The 21,404-nt window shown below is 41.7% G+C and overlaps 2 protein-coding genes and 1 long non-coding RNA gene across 6 annotated transcripts in view; 1 reads left to right on the top strand and 2 right to left on the bottom strand.

Annotated features, from left to right (window-relative positions):
* MRPL30 (mitochondrial ribosomal protein L30) overlaps positions 1-21,404 on the top strand; it is a 143,006-nt gene that overhangs the window by 26,441 nt on the left and 95,161 nt on the right. The gene's annotated exons all lie outside the window — the stretch shown is intronic.
* Positions 328-4,490, bottom strand: LOC310923893. Its single transcript, XR_014592714.1, has 3 exons — positions 4,305-4,490; positions 3,522-3,659; positions 328-963 (listed from the first exon to the last, which is right to left on the bottom strand). It is a non-coding gene; the product is annotated as an uncharacterized lncRNA (long non-coding RNA).
* Positions 10,620-21,404, bottom strand: part of CRACDL (CRACD like) — a 68,575-nt gene continuing 57,790 nt past the window's right edge. For 3 of the 4 annotated variants that reach the window (XM_083855092.1, XM_083855093.1, XM_083855094.1), the window contains 3 exons: positions 17,501-17,700; positions 15,731-15,863; positions 10,622-14,869 (listed from right to left, as the gene is read on the bottom strand). In XM_083855092.1, the coding sequence (XP_083711218.1) occupies positions 14,724-14,869; positions 15,731-15,863; positions 17,501-17,700 (479 nt within the window). In that variant the 3' untranslated portion in view covers positions 10,622-14,723. Of the gene's footprint in view, positions 14,870-15,730; positions 15,864-17,500; positions 17,701-21,404 lie in introns of all 4 variants that reach the window. The other variant, XM_083855095.1, reaches the window with a different exon arrangement.

Below are 21,404 nucleotides of genomic sequence, written 5' to 3'. Positions count from 1 at the left end.
TTCAAAGTCACATCCAGTGTGGCCTTGAACACTGCTAGGGTTGGGGCACCAATAACTTCTTTGGGAAACCTATGGAGTTTTATTCTCCATTAAGGCTCTTACACTGGATGTAGTGGAATAGCTCCCCACTAGAGCTTTAGAAACTGTGGAAAATCTTGCAAGTTATTCTGTCTGAAGAGTGACATTTAACAAGTTTCCATATGCTTTCATGTTTTCTTACCAGTGCTTCAACACATTACAGTATTTTTACACATTCAGGTACCTGCACAGTAGCCCTCAGTGATTTTTCTGTCTTTCTCAAAGATTTCAAAGAGGGTCTGGTGGCAATTCAGGCAGATCGCAATAAAGAAGCTCAGGAGAAGTTTGCGAGGTCTTGACACCCAGGCTGTTCTGTGATTTTACTCAATGAGTGGTGAGAATTTATTATGGAAATGTGTGCTTTAATCCTCCCTTTTACAAAGAAGTGGAATGAAACAGATTTTTTCTGGAAAAACAAATTTAGCACAATAACTTTCAAACAAAAATTAGAGCATGCACATCCTCATGCACACAGACACATCTATGGCAGATTTTTTTGTAGAGATCCCAATGAGCTACAAACATTAAAGGCACCATTGTTTGTATCTAATAGATTAGTGCTGCTTAGGGATATGAATTTTTGCATTTCTGTGCTGGAAAAAAAACTGGCAGAGACATTTTCACATAAAAGTCCTTTTGTCAGAAGAGCTTAGTCTGCTGAAGAAAAGACTCTGTTACAAGATGAGTATAATGATAGTTATTTCACAAGGACCGTCTGAGCCTTCCTACTTTTTGTCCTTTCACTGATTGAACGTTTGCATTAGGAAGGTTACTGACTGGAGTTTGACAGTATCCAATTAACTATTAACTTCCCCAAACAATAGAGTACGTGTAATGCAGTTGTTCCTCTGACACCCTTCCTCTTGAGTTAATTATTCTTCTTTCCTGAAAAAGAAGGCAAAGTTCAAAATGGGGAAAAAAATCCACATTGCCCTCGTCTGACCTACTACAGCAATAATCAGATGCCTCTTGGCATATTCCACTGCTTGATGCATGGACAAAGTGCACAGTGAAGGAAATGCTGGAACTGCCCGTGGAAAGGAGTTGGGACAGGCACACTGAAACATCCCTTACTTCTGGTGAGGATGGCAGCCCCCTTTTAGGCCTGACAATATTTAATACTGGCAGATTTCTAAATTAATTCTTCCTGCTGAGTTATTCTTTCATCGTGAGCCACTGCTGTTCAACTGGAGTATCCATCTGAAATAGGAGATGATGAAACAATCCCAAACTCCGAAAATTGTATTTAAATGCAATTGTAAGGTACATACACTGTAACAGCCTTAACAGGGGAGACCTGAGGGGAGAAAGTAAAATTTAAAAAATACAGAAAGTTTAAATCCCTAGTATTCCAGCTTTGGTTGCTGGGGGGAAAAAAATTACCAAGGAGCTTGCTCTTCGATACCAGCAGGAAATAACACGAGAGAAATTAATAATCATATTTCAACAGAGGCAAGATTTCATGCTGAGAGATTTTTGTTGAGGTATTACCTAACGATCAGAGTAAAGACAAATCGGTAAAAGATGCTCCAGGCCTGCCATAATTTCATATATGCTGCAGTGGCTGCACACCTGGGCAGCCAACTTTTACAGAGCTGTGTGGTTGCTGCTGTTCATCCGATCTGAAGCTTGTTTTATCCAAGCATTTTCCTGACTCCTTCAGAAGCACAACGCTGTTGTTCTTGCATTTCATTGTGCTTATGTTTTGGCTTTCTCAGCACTGGGAAAAATGCAAAAAACGTAGAGGTGCTTGGCAGTGGCAGCAAAAATCTGAATGGTTGTTTGTCTGAAAAATGGCCATCTGAAAATTGCCTACAGCTCCCAATCAAAAATCGAGTTCTCTCTTAGAGATAGGATTTATCCCCAGCCTGCCACTTAGCCCTGTTTTTTTAGCAGAGCTAGTTCCTCTTGGTGCTTCTACCTCCATTTCATCTCAGTTTTATTTCTTTCAACTGTAAACCTTTCATGGCCAAATCTTTTTTGCTTTATGTCAGCTGAGCACCTCGCTCAGAGAGGCTGTATTTTTGCTGGGCCTTTTCTGTACTCCCATATCAACAATGAAAAAAGAGGTGCACAAATAGACCCAGTGTGTATCACAGAAGGACTGGCAATGGTTGCCCACTGCCCCTGCAGTGTCCCTGGCTGGCTTCTGCTTAAGGCCGTGTGCCATCCTTACAGTACCTGGCTGGGGGGAGGAAAAGCCAACTGCCCTTCAACCATGTCCTTAAACCCAGTGTGCTGAGGAGCTGGCCTTCAAGTCACAGCACAGCACAGTGAGGGTCTGAGGCCCTCACCTGGCACCATGGCAGGGCAGCAGGAGGCCCGGCTCATGTGAAGGGAAGGGAGGAAAAAGGGGAGCTTTCCCTCTCCCTTCCTATGACTAGGTTAAACAGTTAAAATACAGAAGGTTTTTCCCATCTCACAGGTAGATTTCATGCTCATGCGAATTCACATCTCATTCCAGTTTTTTTCAGATGTAAACTGAAATGAATGCCTCAGTTGCTGAGCTAGTTTGCAAAATAGAGGTTTTGGTTTGTAGTATTGTAAACTTATTTTATACACAAAGCTGCTAGATGTAGAGTTCATGGCTTGTGTAGCACCTGTTGTAGCACTAATACTCAACAAGAAAAGGGATGTAGAAAAATCATATTGAAATATGATTATATATACAAATGCTTAGCCATAAAATGCCACATTTAGGTAATCTTTATTCAGTCTTTTCTGTGATAACATTATGAAATAATCTTGTGTTGTGATGCCACATCTCCGCACAGAGCTGTTTTGCTCAGAAATCAGGCATGATCCTTTCCAGCAGGTAAATTGTTGTTCCACTTTAACAAGGTAAAAACTGAGGAGTGAGAGAGCAAATAATCTGTCTGAGGAGTCTTTTGGGAAGATAGGAACAGAGGTTGGTCTCCAAACGTACAGGATCATAGAATAATTTAGGTTGAGAAAGACCATTAAGATCACTGAGTTTGTATTTCTTTACCCTCACCTCCACATCACTGTCATTCCCCTCTCTGTGGAGATTCTGTCTGAGCCGCAAATGCCTCTGCCATATGCTCAAAGGTGATGACATTTACATTTATTCATCTCCTTCTGAAGACAGATGCTTTTAAGTGCATTTTTACTGTTACATAAACATGAACATGGAAACTCTGAAGTTCATAGTGTGCCAATATTGTCGATGGTAGCTGAGGTCCAGTGTCTGGATAAAGAGCAGTCAGATATACTTATATTGAAGAGATAGTCCAACTAAAAGGGAATCATATTAAGAATTAAGGGTTTTGATTGCCAACTCATTTTCCAGTTGCCTGCTTCATGGTATTGCTCTTGTACAATTAGAAGAAAAGTCTTCAGGGTAATTTTGATAAACAGATTTCACACACTGGACATCTGCATTGTAACCACAACATACAGTGAAGGTGGCTCCTTTAACTTACCTCAGGGTAACTTGGTGGATGATCCACTGACAGCCAGGAATCTGCAGTTAAAGGGAAGTCTGAATTAGGTCCTCAGCACGAGTGGGTTTCTGAAGGTCTTCTTCTTCTAAAGGTCTGTTTCACTCTTTCCTAGAAAACCTGAATATAGGTCCAGACAGCATGGCAAAAGAATCCAAGGCAACTTGCACAGGCAAAAATAAGATGTTTTAGAAGGGTTTGTCAAAATCCAGCATATTGGTTCACTGATAGGTGAGCTTTGATAGAGAGAGTCTGTGTCCCCCTTATAACTCTTAATTATTTTGTGCAGAATTGTAACAAACTGTAATGATTTTCTAGCTTCACTCACTGCAAAAGCCCAAATGCCCACTTGAATAATGCAATTAAGGCTATAGCATATTTTCCAAAGATGTGAAGATTTGTAAAGATTGATCTAAAATTTGCAAAAACAATGCCAATCTAAACAACTGACTGCCAAGAGGCACAAACTATAAAACTTTGTACTCCAGACTTCTGGCACAGGCTTCCCTGCCAAAGAGTGGGCTGGTTGCACATTAGTCTTTACATCACTTTCTTTGTCTCATCTCTCTTCTTGTCTATCCCAGCCTGCCTCTTCTTCACTAATCCTTCTTCCCACAAGAAGGTGGGGTTATTCAGGGCATGATTCAATCCACTTTGTTAGAACCAGATATTAAAGAGTCAAAAACAGGCACGAGGCTATTGGCTAAAATCTAACTCTGGGGCAAGTAGCTCCCTCCTACTCTTGCCCTGTCACTCAGGAAATACCTGGAGAGTGGATGTCTTTTCCTTCCACTGCTGACTGAATGGCAAATCTGGACATCTCTTGCAGACCAAACTGGAATAAAGCATTTGCTGCCACATACCTTCACTTTATATTTTGTTTCTGATGGGGGTCAATAGCCTGAGAAAATCCTCATTAAGATAAGAGCTCTACTGATGGAGCAAAGAAAAGTTTCCTGTGCTTCCTCATGCTGCCCTGACTTCTTTCTTTATATAGAGAGAGCACTTGGATGAACATTTTCTGCCACTGGAGACAGCATGGAGCAGGGAATGAAGATTCCTTTTCACAGCAAAAGATCAGCTGGGAGGCGGGTAGCAGCAAGTTAATAATGGAATGTTTTCAGGGATAGAGCAGGCTGCATGTCCATGAATTACTCTAGCTGTGTGCATTCATGCCTAGTGACCCAAGTCCCAGTCCAAACTGAGTATGTGGGACCTGATACTGGAGATGATGGCTGGGTGAAGATCTGCACTAACAGCAGTGGTCACCTGTGGCCCACCAGCATGTGAGTCAGCATCACCTCAAGGGGCAAAGCAGCAGAAGCCTTCCTCTTCCTCACCACACCTGCTACTCTGATCCTATGCTACTCTTCTGTCTTCCCCAGCTGCTTTGCTTTCATAATGTTGTGCCAATTTTGTGAAGAGCAGGCAGAAGTGATTGATCCCATTAAAACTGGTATAAATAGAAGAAGAGACTTGAAGAAGATTCATGAGCACCTTGATAAAGCATGACCCTGAAGCTTGCACTCTTCTAATCATGTCCAGCCCCATCCCATCAGATATGGGTAAAACATTCAAATCCAGTTCATCCCTAATCATTGGTAAGGCATTTTTTGTCTCCCCATCAATCTGCCTGCTCTAAATTTCACCCCGAACAGTGTATTTACTGTCCAAGTCATTCCACACCACAGCAGGGTCATGGACCAGTGGGCTCAAATCCTGCCTGGAGAGGATGTGGTCTGTTGCTTGAACCTGAGGTTTATGCCCAAGTGGTTCTGTCAGCAGGTGATTTGGGGTGGGGGTAGAAGGAATAAAATAATTTATCCCTTTAGAGCCCCTTGTTCAACCTATAGTACAAATCATTAACATTAATTTCTCTTCCTCCAAGACACATCAAGTGTCAAAATAATCACTGTGAGTCTGTGAACTGCAGCACTGAAAATAATTATCAAAGCCACTCTCCATTTAAACTAGAAGAGCTGTTGCTCTGCTGTAAAGAAAAGATCTCATGCTTTGCCCTATCACAGCAGGGATCCAGGCTGTATTAAGTCGTTCTTACTGGCCTTAAAGGCTTTAGTGATGTTGTTTTCATTTGAGCGTTATCTTTCTGCCAATTTAGAATCCCATCTCCTCCCCACAAAGCAAACCTGCAGTTATCCAAGCAGTAGTGGAGGATGGTAGCTGGCAAAGAAAGCACAGATAAACATTTACAGGAGCATTTTTTGTGGCATTTAGGAATAATGAGTGCAATTTCCTAGGTCTTAGGACTTTTTAGACCATAATTTTAGGAAAAGGAGAAGTGAACCTCAGTCAGATAGGAGGCCTAACCATATAGCTGTAATACCATGTAAATAGCAACACGCTAGGCACTGCTGCAGCTCCAACAGGCAACAAAAATTATAGTAATAACATAAGAGCTTTGGGACTATCAGACAGCTCCCTCCCCCAGGAAGGACACTGAGGACATACATTTTCAAATGAAGCAGTGTATTCCCTTTCTTCACTGATTTAAAAGAAGCTTTAGATTCCCATCTCCACTTGCAAAGTAGGTGTTCAGCCTCCTCTCAATTGCATGCAGATTACTCTCCTGGCATACAAAGGGAAACCAGCAGTTTAAGAACAATGTGTTGATATTGTATTTTATTCCCCAAAAGTACTTTTCATAATGACAGCTGTGTGATCCTACGTGCTGTGCAGCCACGTGGGCAAATGCTAATTCCACCCACCAAATATGCAGGTAATGAGAATGAATGGGACAGGGGTCAGGAACAGATTCCAATCAAAGCTGTTGAATACCACTGGCAGATGGAGCACACTGAGTAATTAATAAACCCTTTCTTAGGTTGGTACCATGTTGGTGATGACGAGTTTGATAACTGCAACAGCTGTATCACTGGCATATTGCATGTCATGCGTAATACTGCTGTTTTCCCTATCCTGAGAGAAAAAGAGCTGCAATAAATGTCAAAACTGACACATGCAGTCTTTTGGTTTTTAAGGTGATTCCATGCAACAGAGTTAGGACACGTGTGTAGCAACGTGTTCCAAGGATGACTCCTGTTAATGGATAATTAAACTTTAAAACCACCAAGGACTGGGTGTTTTGCTTGACTGCCGGAGCTGAAGGGGGTGAAAAGTAAGGACAAAACAGAGAGCTTCACACTGGGCACAGGTGAAGTGGACTTGTCTGGAAAGCAGTGGCCTTTCTCCCTCTCTCCCCCATGCTGCCGGCTGTGTCTCCTTTTCCCTCTGCATTTAGGTGAGGTTGCCAAGTGCATGAGTGTGAGCCTGAGGCTGGCCTTGCTTGCCAGGCAGCCCAGCTGAGAGGGTATGTGGTCCCTGGGGGAAACACATCTGACTTTCTTCTCACAGAGCATGGCTGCAGTCTGGCTCTCAGTCTTACCATTGCGCCCATCCTGTTTCATTAGAACCTGTTTGTATTTTTAATACTGTATCTGCTGCTAATCACAGCCCAACAATACTAACTTAGTGTGCAAACAAGGCCATCATCCAAATATTGTTTTGCGTAACCAGAATGCTGGGGTTGCAAACATTTGCATAATGTTTAATTATTTAGGCAGAACATAGAATTTGTCTTCCTCTCAAAAGCATTTTTGTGAAATGTCTCAATAATTAAACACCACTATGTTTATTAACAGCAGGGAAGATTCATGAAATGTATTAGTCAGAAAAAAGCAAGTAGCTGCATCTACAGTAATCAAAATATGCCATTCCAAAGTAGGTCCCCAAGCAAGGCAAACACAGTATGAACTCCTGTGTGTAGCCAAGCAGAAGACAATTAAAAGTGTAACAGTTCAGCAGCTGTAACTTGGAGGGGTCAGGGAGCCAGAATTCAATAGCTTAATTCACTCTTTAATCAATACATAACATTTTGAGAAGACTGGTTCAATTATATTGAGCTAGCTGAAGTGAGCTTTCTGTCTATGAAAGGTAAAATTGGGAGTCAGCTGGAGGCTTTCACGTGGTGCTGCAGCCTGGAAAAGGCATCTCCAGGCTTCTGCTCCAACACATTGCCCATTGGAAGGCACCTGGACCCACACACCAGGTGACAGACCCACATTCGCCCCACCCCAGTGGGACAAGGGATAGGGGGTGTTTCTTCATAGGGTTCATCTAGGCAGTTGCCTAACAGGCTGGGAGAAAGCAAAACAGGATGTAGTGAAGTAGCCAGAGGTACATAATAAAAACATGTGCCTTGGTGGCATAAGAAAGGTGTTCCTTCTGCAGCATTTCTGCACCATTGCTTGCTAATAGGGAAGAGTGACCAGTTTGGATCTCAGTCATTCTGGTATGTAAATACAAAAATTCCCCTCAAATGACTGAGGCTGACAAATGTGTTGGGATATCCCAGCACCAGGCCAGATCCACAGGTCCATTCAAGTAAGTAAAATTTGCAGGCTTCAGGGGAAAGACAGACCCTGCCTGTCACCTACTAGACTCCAATGCGATCAAACTAGTTTCTTTTGCCAAGGTTAACAGCTCCAAATTGTATTAGGCTTTTTGAAAGGAAGGCAGAATTCAGCACCAGAAATTGTTTTTCAGTTAAAGGAACAATTTCCCACTAATTTAAGAGGAAGTATTTTTTTATGTCCTGGGAACAAGCATTCACCTCTAAAGTCAAATATTTTAATAATTTGAAATTATGAGCTTGCATATAAGAGAAACATAAAATTAAAAGGTTATTTTCTTCTTTTTGGGTAGAAATTAAGGTTTTTATCCTCTCTTTTAAATTTTACTTCATACTTTAGTTGTATTTCAATAACATTATCAAGAAATTAAGCTTGTGTCCTTCTGCCCTCTCTGAAACTCATCTGCTACTTGCTATCAAGAACTCTGCATTACTCAAGCCAATTTCTGCAACATGCATATAGTTAAGAGGCTCCCTTTTTGTCCATCAATTACATAAAAGCAGCCAAGAAAACCACCTCTCCTCCTCCAACACCACTGGTGTAACTTGCAGAGTAACTTTTAACTTGTCTGAGCATTACTGGTTTGTGGCACAGTGCCAGGGGTGCTGTCACCCAGGAGGTGGTAAGGGGATGGCTGACTTTGGTAGGTGAATTTGGGGAGGTGTTTGGGCAAAAGAATAAAGCAATTAGGGAAACCAGCACAAGTCTATCTGCTGGAATAACCACCCTCTGCTTTCACCACATTAAAACCTGGGCCGACATAAACAGACTCTGACAGCAAATGGTATGTTCTTCCTCAGCCAAAGCAAAACCCTCCTTCTCATCCTGCTTTAGGGAAGTATGTCACAAATCAAAATCTGCCTCCCCAGTCTCTTTTCCAAGACCCCAAGGTAAGATAAAATATATTCTCACTTTAATCAGGAAAGTTGGGGCATGAAAAGGCAATTCAAAGGCTCTCTAGTGAGCAGCTGACAGCACCATCCACCATTAAAATGCCCTGCACTCCGCTGCTGGACCAAGCTCATTGGCTGGATCTGGTGCTGCAGAAACACAAGGCACCCTTGAGTGGTAGGCAGCTCACTCTGGGCTCATTCAGCACACATAGAAAACATACAGAAAATCACAGAGGAGGAAGCAGCAAGGAAACTGGGCAGTTGGAATTCCCAGCTGAGGTGGAGAGATTCCCTCTGTTACCTCTAGCTCGAACTTCTTTATTTTGTGTTGCCTTTCTTCTTTCCAAGATTGTAGCAGCACCATTGCCAGGCTGTGCCCACCACATTGCCCTGCTGCACAAAAGCACAGGCAGCATACCAGGTGTTGGAGCACATCCTGTGAGTGCTGCAGCTGCAGTTACTGAAGAAGCTTTGCAGTGCCACAAGGTCGGGGCCCAGGGAGTGACTGGTGCCATGACTTGTCTTACTTGGGGCTCTCATTGTTGTGGTTCAACATAAAGGCGTAGAGGTTTCATTAAGCAAAAAGCAATCCCTTCTGTGTACTTGAGGTGAGTGCTGCAGGAAGAGGCAAAGGAGTTAAAAGGCAGCAAGTCTTGTTTCAAGGAGTGGCTAGATGGGGAAGATGATGTCTGTTTTGCCTGGACAGGCTCAGGACCTTATTCTGCTGCCTTGTCTGCAGGCAGCCTGCCCATCAAAATTATCTCCAGTGCTAACTGCAGAGAGGATGAGCCAACAGCTTATTAAATAGGAGTCTCTGTTATTTCTGCTGAAAAAGGTGGCTTTTACTTTCCTGAAGGGTTATTAACTAAATTCTTCTCTTGTCACAACTCTGGTTGTTTTCCTCTGTTTTTTCCAGACAGTTCTCCTTGGTCTTCAATGTAAGCAATGACTTGGAGGGATTTACTGGTAGTCTTGTTAAATTTGGGGCAAGAAGAATAAAAATAATATAGAAAGAGGATTTCTTTGGGAGACACAACCACCAGAGCCTGACTTTGGGACAAACTTGGCTCTGCAGTTCAGCAACAGCTCATTTCTGATGGAGTGTTGGAATCTTCACAGCACCTTGGACTGCAACCCACACAAACAGCCCTGTGACTGGAGTTGGACCCCAGAAATGTGTATGTTTTGTTGGCCTCACCTCAGTGTGGTCTGGTACCAGTTGCTAGCTGGCGAGGGCAGCACAGATCGTGGTGGGCAATAGGAGGGTCTTGCTGGATTCCTCTGCCTCCTCACCAAACCATGGGGCCATGGTTTTCTGCTGTTTGGCCCAAGAGCAGCATGGATGGCCCGTTTGCCTTGTCCCAGAGCTGCCAGCTGGGTGACAAGTGCCAGTGTAAAAGCCATGTGCTGGTAATTGTTGCAGGACCCATTGGTGCAAAGTGTCATTTTTTAGTAGACAGTGAACAGAGAATTCTTCCTTTTTTCCTTTTTTTAATTAGAGGTTTCTCAGGAAGAATTGACTCCCAAAGGCAGGGTAATAATTTACATGTCAATTCTAAACTTGAGAAATCAAGCCATATTTGGGGAAAAGTGGAGACTACTGGTTACAATGAGTTAAGATACCACAGTATTTGCTCAGCAACCTTGAATATGCTTCAATGGAATTATGAACCTGCAAAATACAGCATTTCATATTTATTTGTATAAGTAAATGAATGAAGCAAAAAGAAATCAACAGTGAAAGTATTCAGTGTGATGGTATGTGAGATGGAAGGAAGGAAAGTTGTCTTCAGTCACTTTGCTTCAGTAGTATTTATATGCTCTTAGCTGCATTCCCAACAATTCTTAAGAGAGAGATTTGGGGTCCTGGAGAGAGATATAGTTCAGCATTTCCCAGAATGATCTCCATTTAAGTTGCCTTAAGTGAGCTAGAGTGGTTTTCTTCTGGGAATACAGCCAGTGTACATAGAGACTTGGAATTTGCAGCAAAGGTGCTGCAAGATACTGCAAAGGAAGAATGGTCTGTGAATACATGTCCCATCAGCCCCTAGCTTCAAAGTGAAACATGATGCAGAGAATTATCTGGGAGTAATAATCTATTTTTAAAAAATCTATAAGTGTTTTTTATTTTGTGAAGTCAGACAATAAAAGATCCCATGCTACAAAAACTCAGTGGTTTCTGTCACTTGTTGAGCATCTTGGCAAACATTGGGAGTATGTGAGCCTGAGTGAGACCTCTGCCACATTGGAGCTGAAATGTCTTCTCCTACAAGAGTTAATCCCATGCAGCCCCATTGTGCAGGATCACACAGAGTTACATTCCCCCCTGTGGTTTTTACAGACACACAGCACTGCCCAGTGTTCACACTGGGTTGTTTTTGTTGGTGTTTTTGTTGTTTTTTTTTTTTTCTTCTGTAACAGTACAAAAGTTATCTTCCAACCACAAACACAAAATCCTATAATTAAACCTTTGTTACCCACAGCAGAGGGCTCATCATGCATACAAAGCAAACATTTTGGCACGTTTATTGTGCTCCTTGAGACTAAGACAGAATTAATAGCATTGCAAAATTACAGCAAGCTGCTTGCTATGCTGCTGCTGGATTTTTTTCACTGGCAACAAGATTTTATGTTCCTCTTCATCTTGAAAAAAAATGCAAGTTTTTATTGACAAAGGCAGCACAGGGCGAAACACCATATCAAAGTCAGGACTGAGGGGATATTTCAGCCTTAAAAAATTCACTTCACTGTCCATTTAAAATAATTTAGTTGATTTTTTTTACATAAAATTACTAAACATTGGGAGGTAGCTGATTAGGGTAATCCAACTAGTAAACTGCATAAATCATCAAATCTAGGGGGTTTGTGCTGAAAGACGCCTGATAGACGATTTCATTTGCATTGTCTGAGGCCCTTCACTGCTGGGAAGGCACCTTGCTCATTAAACAGGAAGCCAGAGATGTCTCACGCAGCATTTCTGGAAGCAGAAACTTCCATTTTTCAAGTCCATTTTGTTGTTGTTCTTGGACTATAATTCCAACTCTGCTTTAGTTTATGTGCATGAGTCATGAACAAAAGGTGAATTTTTACATTTTATTTCCCTGTTAGATTTTATATTCCAACAATATATATTGCAGCTGCCTGAGCAAAATGCATCAGCCTGAGTTAGTCATATTGCCTCTCAGCTGGAAAAGTATAATGATGTCCTCAGGAAAGCTGATCAGGTCTGAAAGGCTTTTCTGGTGGTATTGAGTGTGAAACATAACTCACTGTTCATACAGAGGAGGGAACTATATTTTTATTTGCATCTTTCTATTTCCACAAATGAGCCATTTCGCCAAAGAAAAACACATGAGTTCTAAAACTATTTTCTGCCTACCTGCTGCAGGACAGCTATAGCAAGTCCTACATGCATGACCCTCTGTCTTAGAAATCTGGAGACAGAACAACACTGTGAGAAAATAAAAATTCCCCTGGCTGTCATAACAGAGGTTCAAGTAGCCAAGTGGTTTCTCTTGAACAAAGGCCAGGGCCATTGCAGTGGTGGGAGAATATGAAGACCACTGATTGCAAAGGTTCTTGCAGTTTTAATTGTTTTAAACAGGGAAGGAATTATAAGAAGACAGAATGTGCCTTTAACTACATTTCTTGAAAACCTTTTCATGGGGCTGCAATAATTAGAGGGTACAAATTTGGTCTTTTTTCATATGTTATATTCCTTAAATAGAGAAACTGGGTTTTTTTTCAAGATTGCAACAAAAAAGTAATAGCATATCTTAACATTACATTTTATGCTAATTAGTTATTTATTTCAGAAAGGGTGCTTTGAAAAGAGAGGGAGTTAAGATGGTTTTTATTGTATCTCAAAAATGTGTCCATTTCTACTGTAGGTCCTAGAATATTAATACCAAAAAAGAAAAAATATGACTTGAGATTAAGGATTGTGCATGCTTGCTCATGGAGAAGCGTGTAAGTTTTTTGCACAACCAACCTTTGGGCAATTGAGTGCAAGGTTGCATGTCCTGTAATTAAGTTACAATTTTTTGGTGTGGATCTGTTTGACAGAGAGCTGTCTTGCCTTTTGTATCAGCAGGTATCTCACACTGCCTTTTGCCATCTGCAGGAAGGAGAAAACCCTGAGACAGCTGGCAGAACCCTGTTTGGGTCAGGGCTACTGACAGCTGTGTGTGGGGCTGCAGCAGGTCTGTGCACGGCCCCAGTCAGGACTGGCAGCCATGCAGGCTGATCCTGACAGTAATGCAGGCTCACTGGCTCTGTCCTAAGGCTCTGACAAACATAAAACTAGCTTTTCCTCCTCCTGTTTTTAACAATGAAAGGCAAGCTGAATGAAAACCTTTAACAGCATCTTGGATATTGATGTGCTGAATTCTCATTTTTTATTTGTTACTAAATGCAGTTGTCATTACTGAGAGAGCTCAGGTTTTCCTTCCCGCCTCTGTAGAGAAGACAAGATTTCAAAATTGCAAACACAGGTGCTAGAATTTCCTATGTTTCCTAGTGTCTCCTCACATTTTTCCAAAGAGAACATAATGTGATAATAAAAACAAAACCACTATTATAAACATAAATAAACCTAGGGATTGCAGTGCTAAGGTAGTATTCTACTCATGCATACAAAAAATTAAATGCTTGTCTTAGCTATGGGGCATCACACGGTTTGTCCTTTGCTTCTGTAACACATACAGGTCTTAAAATATGTTCAGAGTAGTTTCAGTCAATCAGCAGCAAATGATTTATCTTGTCAATCTTGTTAAATAAGTGAAGGTGAAGAGCCTAGGAGACTTCATGAGTGGGAGTCACAAACTGGTGGGGGAGACTCAGGCCAATGAGCAGAAGGCTGTTATATAAAAGTAGTCAAGTACAGACACGCTGTCTGTATGGTACTGGTTTTTTATGAGAGGAATTAAGATTATGTGGGGGGTGATACCTGAAGCTGGCACTGTGATGAAATTCACAGTTTTCCCCAGAATTTCAGTTTGAACTTTAGTTCCAGGTTTTTCAGTTCTTAATTTTTAATTAAATTCATATTGACCATTGTTACTAATACCATCCTCCTGACTGGGCATGAGGTTTCACAGGAAGGAAAGCCAGTTGCAGCCAGATGAATCCAGGTAGGAAAGCAACTATGAATGCATTGATGAGCTTCCAACTGTAGTTCCATTTCCTTACTGCTCACCTGCTTGAAAACACTGTGCAACCAAGGCTGCTCACATAAAGAACTGAGGAATTTTTTTCATGGTCACACATAATTGTGCATATTTGTGCCTCCTGAAATGCAACCTAACCCCAGAAACTGTATCACTGGTTTAGCTAGGCAAATCTGCAGCTCAAGCAACACATTTTAATAGAGTACTCACTAGCAGCTATTCAGGAATTCCTCCACAGCCTAATAGCTTTGGTAGAAAGTGTGTCACGTCATTCCAGTGAAACACATCAGGAGAATCAGGATGTAAGTGCACAATTTATAACTGTAAACAGAGAAAACTATAACAAATAGAATTTTCCAGCAACAATAGAAGTTCAGTGAAGTTTAGCAAAGATCCTGTTTGGATACAAACGTCATTAAAAGCAAAAAATGCAGAAAATACATAAGGCAAAAGTTTTATTTTCCAAAGTGTAAGTATGTCCTTAGCATAATTTAAGTAATCCATTGCCATTGCAATTCTGATTGCTACAAAATTGAAGGTAAACTTTTTGACTGCACCTATTGCACACTTTTTCCACAGCTGTATAATAAAATCCTTCTGTATCAAGACATTCTTCACTGTGATTAGCTGGTCTGTATGAGTTCAGTTAAGTAGTTGACTTAATTATAAAAGATGCTACTTGTTTGCATCATTCTATTTTATAATCTGTGGCATATCACTCCAGGCTTGAGACTTCTTTTTGGCCAGCTCCATCCACGATGGCTGATCTGGAGCAGCATTACTGACTTTCTTCAAGTGGCTTATTTCCTCCTTATCCACCAGTGCAGGTGATGGAGCTACTGTGAATAAAGCACATGGACATTTTACACTTACCTGCTGTGCAATAAAACACCCTCTTTTATTAAATACTTCCCATGCTTGCCTTGTGGTAGAAAATTTTTACGTTTCACATGTAAGCTTCTTGTGCAATAAGTTATTGAGGAAATTACCATTCTGTGCTCTAAATAATACGTTTTCCTCATCACTAGTATACTTTGATCCCTAAATTTACCAAAACTCAACATGATGACCTGGATTCCTTGCTGTGCCCTGTGTTAACACCCAGGCCAAAGAAGAGAAAGTTTTTTCATTAGTCAAAGTATTCACTTGTGAATTCCTCCTTCACTCTGCCCCCAACTCACAGGAATTTTATTACTTCAAAACTTCTGCCCTTCTTTCAAATTTTAATCTTCCAAAGAGATTTAAAATTAAATCATTGTGGGAGGACTGACGGTCAGACAGTTTGTGATCGCACCATTCCTCAGCTTGCTGAGGAAGCCACATTTAAATTGAACACTATTGTAAATATTTTTGTTTACATTTTACACTGGGATGGTGCATTTGGGCCTCTGTCCTGTGAAAGGGCCTGGAGTCCTTGATTCACTTGCTTTCAACACAAGTTTTTGGCTACCCCTTTTAACTCTTCAGTTTGTGATCAAACTAGTCAAAAAGAATATAAATAAATAAAACATCAAATAAAATAATAAATAAATGAAACACCATATAAAACCCCAGACACGAATGCTGAGAAAACTCTTCGCCTTGGCTGATGTGGAGAAAGAGATTAGGATCTAGCCCCTACTCCTTTTGCAGCACACTCAAGCAGGATTCTGATAAGGCTGTGAGGTAACAGCCTACTTGCTAAGCATTTTGTTTCTTACCAGGGACATAATGAGACAATGAATTGGTTCTCAGCAGGGGCTTCACTTCAGACTTTGTGTCTTTCCTCTGCTCTTCAGGAGTGGTTTTAGGTGCCAAGTGTGAAGGTTTACTCCATAGTTGCTTCACTGCCTCCTAGGAAAAGAGAAGGATACAATCCAGGTAATTCAGGGAGAATGAGTTCAGTTTGGAAGAAAATTAATTAAGTAGTGGATGGGGAGCCTGCCACAGTGCAGCAAACATTGTTCCAAATCCTCTCCCTGGAGCTGCTACCTGTTCAGAAAGTTACAGTGTTTTTTCATGTAGCATCCATGATACTCAATTTTACCAATTAAAACTATCCCTCCATATCTCTTATTCATAATGGTATGAGTAGAAAATTATAGTCTTCACTGCAAAATGTATTCCAAGTCTTTTGCACATCTTTACAAGCATACACAGGATTTGGAAACAGCCTCATTCTCTCATGTTTTCCTTCCATCTCCCAAATTCTGTGGGCTAGGGCACTGTATTTTTGGACAGTTGATGGTAAATGGATTTTTCATAAAAAAAAGAAGTCAAACACATCCTCCAATAGATTTTCTTGTATCAAAAACTACCCTGAAGTGATAGTGCCTGGTGCCATGTGGGAGAAAGAGAAAGTGGGAGTAATACAGTAGCACCAAGCCTCACATGCTGCAGTCAAAAGCATCTTGGCGTGTTTCTCTGCTAGCTGCTATAGGGAAATAAAATGCATGGCATGAATTTCAGGGATCATTTCCAGCTAAAATCTGGAGTTTCCTGTTCTGAAAAAGAAACTGTATTTTGAGATCATGTTGGGCATTACTGCAGTTCAGAAGTTTGCCTAGACATCTTATTTGGTATTATTTCTTGTTAATCTAACCACTGCTATTTTTCATCATCTAGACATCATCTCTTATTCCAGGATATAATACACCTGTCTGGGGTTCTAGCAGTACCACCTGAAGCAGGAAAGTAGGTCATTCAAGGTGGGAATGCACTGGGAATGCATACTGGTATAGGACACACATGCTTCTGCATCAGAGCAGGGTTCTTATTTGTGCAGGACACAAAACAGGCATGTTAGTGTTCTGGATTCATGCTAAGCACTTCTGCTGGCACAGCTGTGTCATCTGGGAAGATCATTTGCTACAGGTATCACCCTGTTTTGCATTGGATCTCTGAAGAAGCAGTGTCAGCCCATATTCCATGGCACCACATGGGCTTCTGAATTATCCATATACAGCGAACCAGAATTTATATATTGGCACTCTCTGCAAGTGCAAAAGTTATTTTTACCCTATTTCACTTCTCAGGGCTCTAAAAATCGTTACCTAGGATCTTCTGGGACCAAGCTGTTCATTCAGTGTTAAATCAGTCGGGAGCTATAAGAGGTTCAATGAAAGGCTGTGCTTAGAAGGACAGTTAGAGAGAACATATTTCTTCTGCATTGAGGAGGATCAAAGACTACAATTTAGCACTTCATTTTGGGTATTTTAGCATGCCATACACATGTTAGATCTGGTAGGTATGCCAAGAAATTTTACACACTTCACATAGTTCCAGGATTTCTTGGAAACACAAAATTACATCTCTGAACAACCAGAGAACTTTGAATCTGTAACACATTTATGAGAGCAGTGTCTTTGTTAGCTACAGTTATACTCATTAAGTATCTGTAATCATTATGGCATGACGGGCAACATAGTAATAGACCCAAAGAATACTACAGGAGATAATGCATAAGCATCACAAATTTGTACTGCAAGTACCTCTGTTTGTTCCTTTCCTTTATTCTGTTTCTCTGTATTTGACTTATTATCTGGAGCCACAAGCTTTTCTCTGTCGAGTTCCTTCTCCTGATGCATGCCCCTCTGCTTTTGCCTTGCGATGGAAATCCAGGCTGGCTCTGTAGGAGTGTCAGGATCTCTTCCAAAGTCTCCGGCAGCCACGGGGGAAAGCACACTTTTCTCTGTTGACATAATTTATGTACATGGTTATAGGAAAAAGAATTGTAATCAGCTTCTGCTCATATTTCTCGATATACTGATTGGTCCCAGGATATGAAACCAGCCTGGGTACAAGGAATTCTGTTTAGTTTGGTCTCCAGAGAGCAATTTCCCCATACTCACAGTTTAAGTTATCACTCTACTGGCAAGAGACTCTGCATCTTTGTTCAGCAGAAGTCGCAATGTCACTGCCCTCACATGAGGAAGATGCAGAAACATGAATCAAACTTCACTAATCTGCCCACTTTCCAAGGTCTGCCCCTTCTGGTCCCTCTTCCATGGTATCTTAGAGACAAGCAGCAGACAATTCAAAGGTGGACACACCTTTGCAGTGTTCCAAAGGCAACCTTTTCCCCACTGTGGCTGCCCTTGGCTCCCACTCTTCTGATGTCCATGCAGCAGCAGCCCATGCCTTAGTCTAGTTCCTGCCTTCCCCCACGCAGCAGCAGCCCATGCCTTAGTTGTTTCCTGCCCTTTAGGAGCAGCCCCCCCACTCCAGCTCCGTGAAGTCTGCAGGTGCCATGTGCACAGCTGTCTGTGGTGTCTGAGCACACACAAGTACTGCTAAAACAACAGAGTGACTTTCCAGCCTTTTGATGTGAGGTTTGCATTGACTTATCCCTGCTGATGCTGACCATGGTCTTCACTGAGGCCAGTAACTTTCATTGTGCCCAACCAAAAATGAGACTTGAGTGACACAAAAAGAAAAAGACAATTTCTGGAGAAGAAAGTCAAAATTACTTCCCTGCTGACCTCACAACTGCTACCCAACACTGTAGTAGCATCCATGGACGGCAGGGACAAGGAACTCTGCAGACCTGAGATATTCTAGAAACACGTGGTTTTATTACAAGGGTTGTGGGTAAAGAGAGCCTGCTTTCAGCCACCAGCCTTGGTTGAAGCAAAGCCCCAAAAGAGAAAGGGGAGAGAGAGAGAAAGAGAGAGGGTAGAAGAGAGCTAAGGGGTAGAAGTGGGGTAAGAGAGTAAGAGAGCAGAGAAAAGAGCGCAGAAAGAGAGTGAGCAAGCAAGAGGGAAAAGTAGGGGAAAAGAGGGTGGAAAGAGCAAGAGCATGGAGGAAAAAAGCCAGAGAGTGAGCACCTTGTTACAATACATTATATCTCTTTTTGTGTTGAATATTCTAATTTACAGTGACCAACTGGTGCAAGATACAAAACCTACAAAATTTGCATGCAGCCTATGAGAACTGTTATCTTACCATATCATTTTATATTCTAAACTCTAAAGACTACTTTCTTATGTACTTGTTCCCTGATGGTTTGGCAGGGTGAAAAGGCCACATTCTTGAGTCCTTTTGTTTTCCTGTCTTTCAACCCATCTCCAGCTAATCACCATTTTCCTGCCTCCCGTGCCTACATATCAAAGCTGGCTTTCATTTCTATTTTACTCACATTTTATATCTCAAGTATTTCTTATCAGACAATCATATCCATGTCTTTCCTGTCCCAAGGACCTGCAGAATCCAGGATTACAGGAAAGAGAAATACCCTGTATTCAAATATTCTGAGAAGGGAAATCCTGTCTATTCACTGAACTCAGTCAAGAAAGAGCCTCAGCAGCTGCATTGGCTCCATCTCCTTGGTTCTCCATTTTTTGACTCACACTAAACATAAAATTGAGTTTCCCAATGAATGGTAGAGCTTCTGTATAGTTTAAATGAGGAACACTAACAACCTTAGACCCAAGAAGGTTGATTTCACCTTTCCCGGCCAGTTCTGGCCATTGATGTATCAAAATTTATGGAAGGCTGTTTCAGAGCAGAAGTTAAGCTTCTTGTCCTCAAATCATGTGTGGCCCCACTCTTTGGAAAAGGTTGTTACTTAGTCAACATCATGTTCAGGGACCTGGGAAGAGCCAGACCCAGACCCCTGCTGCCCTAGGGCCCCTGGGAGCTCAGCTGCTTTGCTGATTTAGAGCCAGCCACACGACCCAGTGGAGCTCAGACGCATTTCTGGAGCACTATGGTCTAGTTTGGCAGAATGTGGCCCTGATCAGGAAAGCAGGCAAATGTCTCTGAAGGCACATTTGAGATGCCTCATGAAGGCATGGAAGGTAAAAAGCATGATGCACTCCCAAGGGCTGGAGTCTGCCAACACAGGCATATTATGAAAGCCCACAAAGTTGCTTTGCTCAGGGATTTTCTCAAGTCATTTTTATACCTCACCAGAGAGAGTGTAGTTATTTGAACAAGAAAACATTGTAAAGCTGAAAAAGAGAAAAAAACCTCATGCTTTAATGCCAAAGCAAGATATTTTGCCAGCTGATGCCTGCATTTCCCTTCACATTCACCTCGTGCAATCTTGCAGGTAAACCTCTGGAAGAAAACAACTCAGAAGTCCAGCTGTCCAAAGGCAGCACAGATAAAACAAGGCCTCTGAACACTGAAGGAGATTCTTTCACATGTTACTCCAATTCTCTGCATCCCACCTAACCCCTCTCTTTGCATGACAACAGCTGTTCCTCCCATAATCTTTTTACAATCACTGTCCTTTTTTTGCCTTTCACTGGCTCTCTTTGCTTCATTTTTATCTCAATTTACAGGATGATAAAGAATAAGGCCGGGAGAGATCTCAATATATCATATAGTCTATCCTTCAACTGCAAGGCAAGATCAGCTGAATGATCAGTTTCACAGAAACTGTTTCCTCACAAATATGTATTTAACTCTCCAAAAACAGGACAGGTCTCAGAGTCTCCCTAGGCAATCTATCCTATGGCACAGCTGTTTGGGTTTTTTTTTTGCCTGTTGGGTAAGTTAGATCTTCCTTGCTCTAATTTAAATCCTTAACTACTTCTTCTACACACTGTGAACATGAGCAGATTACTCATAGTCTCCTTGCAACAGCCTGTTAGGCATTTGAAGACTTAGACTATGTTTTTTCCTATTTTTTAAATTTTTCTGATTAATCATATTCTCTAGATCACTCTTTCTTTTGTAGGAATTGTCCTAGTTTGGTCAAATCTCCTTCAAATATGATGGTCAGAACTGGCACTTGAGATGAAACAGTGTTAGCATCATCATGGAAAGACTACACCACTTCAACTGGAATGGTTTTCTGTACACATGAGTCAGTGTCCCTTAACTTCCACAGCTCTCCAAGATAACCACTACCAAGACAAAGTCTCCTAGCCCATCTTCTCTCAGTATTTAGGACAAACTTCAATAGGATCTTCAGAAGTAAAACCACGCAGTTGAAATTATGTGATATCTGCTAATGCAGCTTGCATCACATTCCCTCCTTTGCTTGCAGCCATGCCCTTAAACCATCTGCAGCCATCTACACCTTTTCAGGTGGTGGGCAATTTGGGCAGGACTTATAGTGCATTGCCCAGTAAAACCAGGTGCTACGCTTCATCAGCTCCCAAAGCACTCCTGCAACATATGGATGAGCTGCCATGACTGAGGGTGATGTCCTGTGTTCCTCAGAGCTGAAGAGCAGCTCTCTGGCTGTACAGCTGCAGACATACCACCATATATATCCTCTTCCACTTCCTCTTTAGCTTTCTTCACCATCTGTAATGTCATGGTGCTCAAAAACTCCAGTGTCTTTATCCTGAAGGTCCTTTTCAATCCACTCACCCTTTTTGATGATACTGGGAACCTGGCTTCTGCCTTGATGCTGCTAGTGATGTACATTTTAGTTGCTGT

Source organism: Zosterops lateralis (assembly GCF_965231275.1).
Source record: "Zosterops lateralis genome assembly, chromosome: 2".
Classification (NCBI taxonomy): Eukaryota; Metazoa; Chordata; class Aves; order Passeriformes; family Zosteropidae; genus Zosterops; species Zosterops lateralis.
The sequence above is the reverse complement of the archived record's forward strand: the minus strand, read 5'-3'. Positions and strand labels throughout refer to the sequence as shown.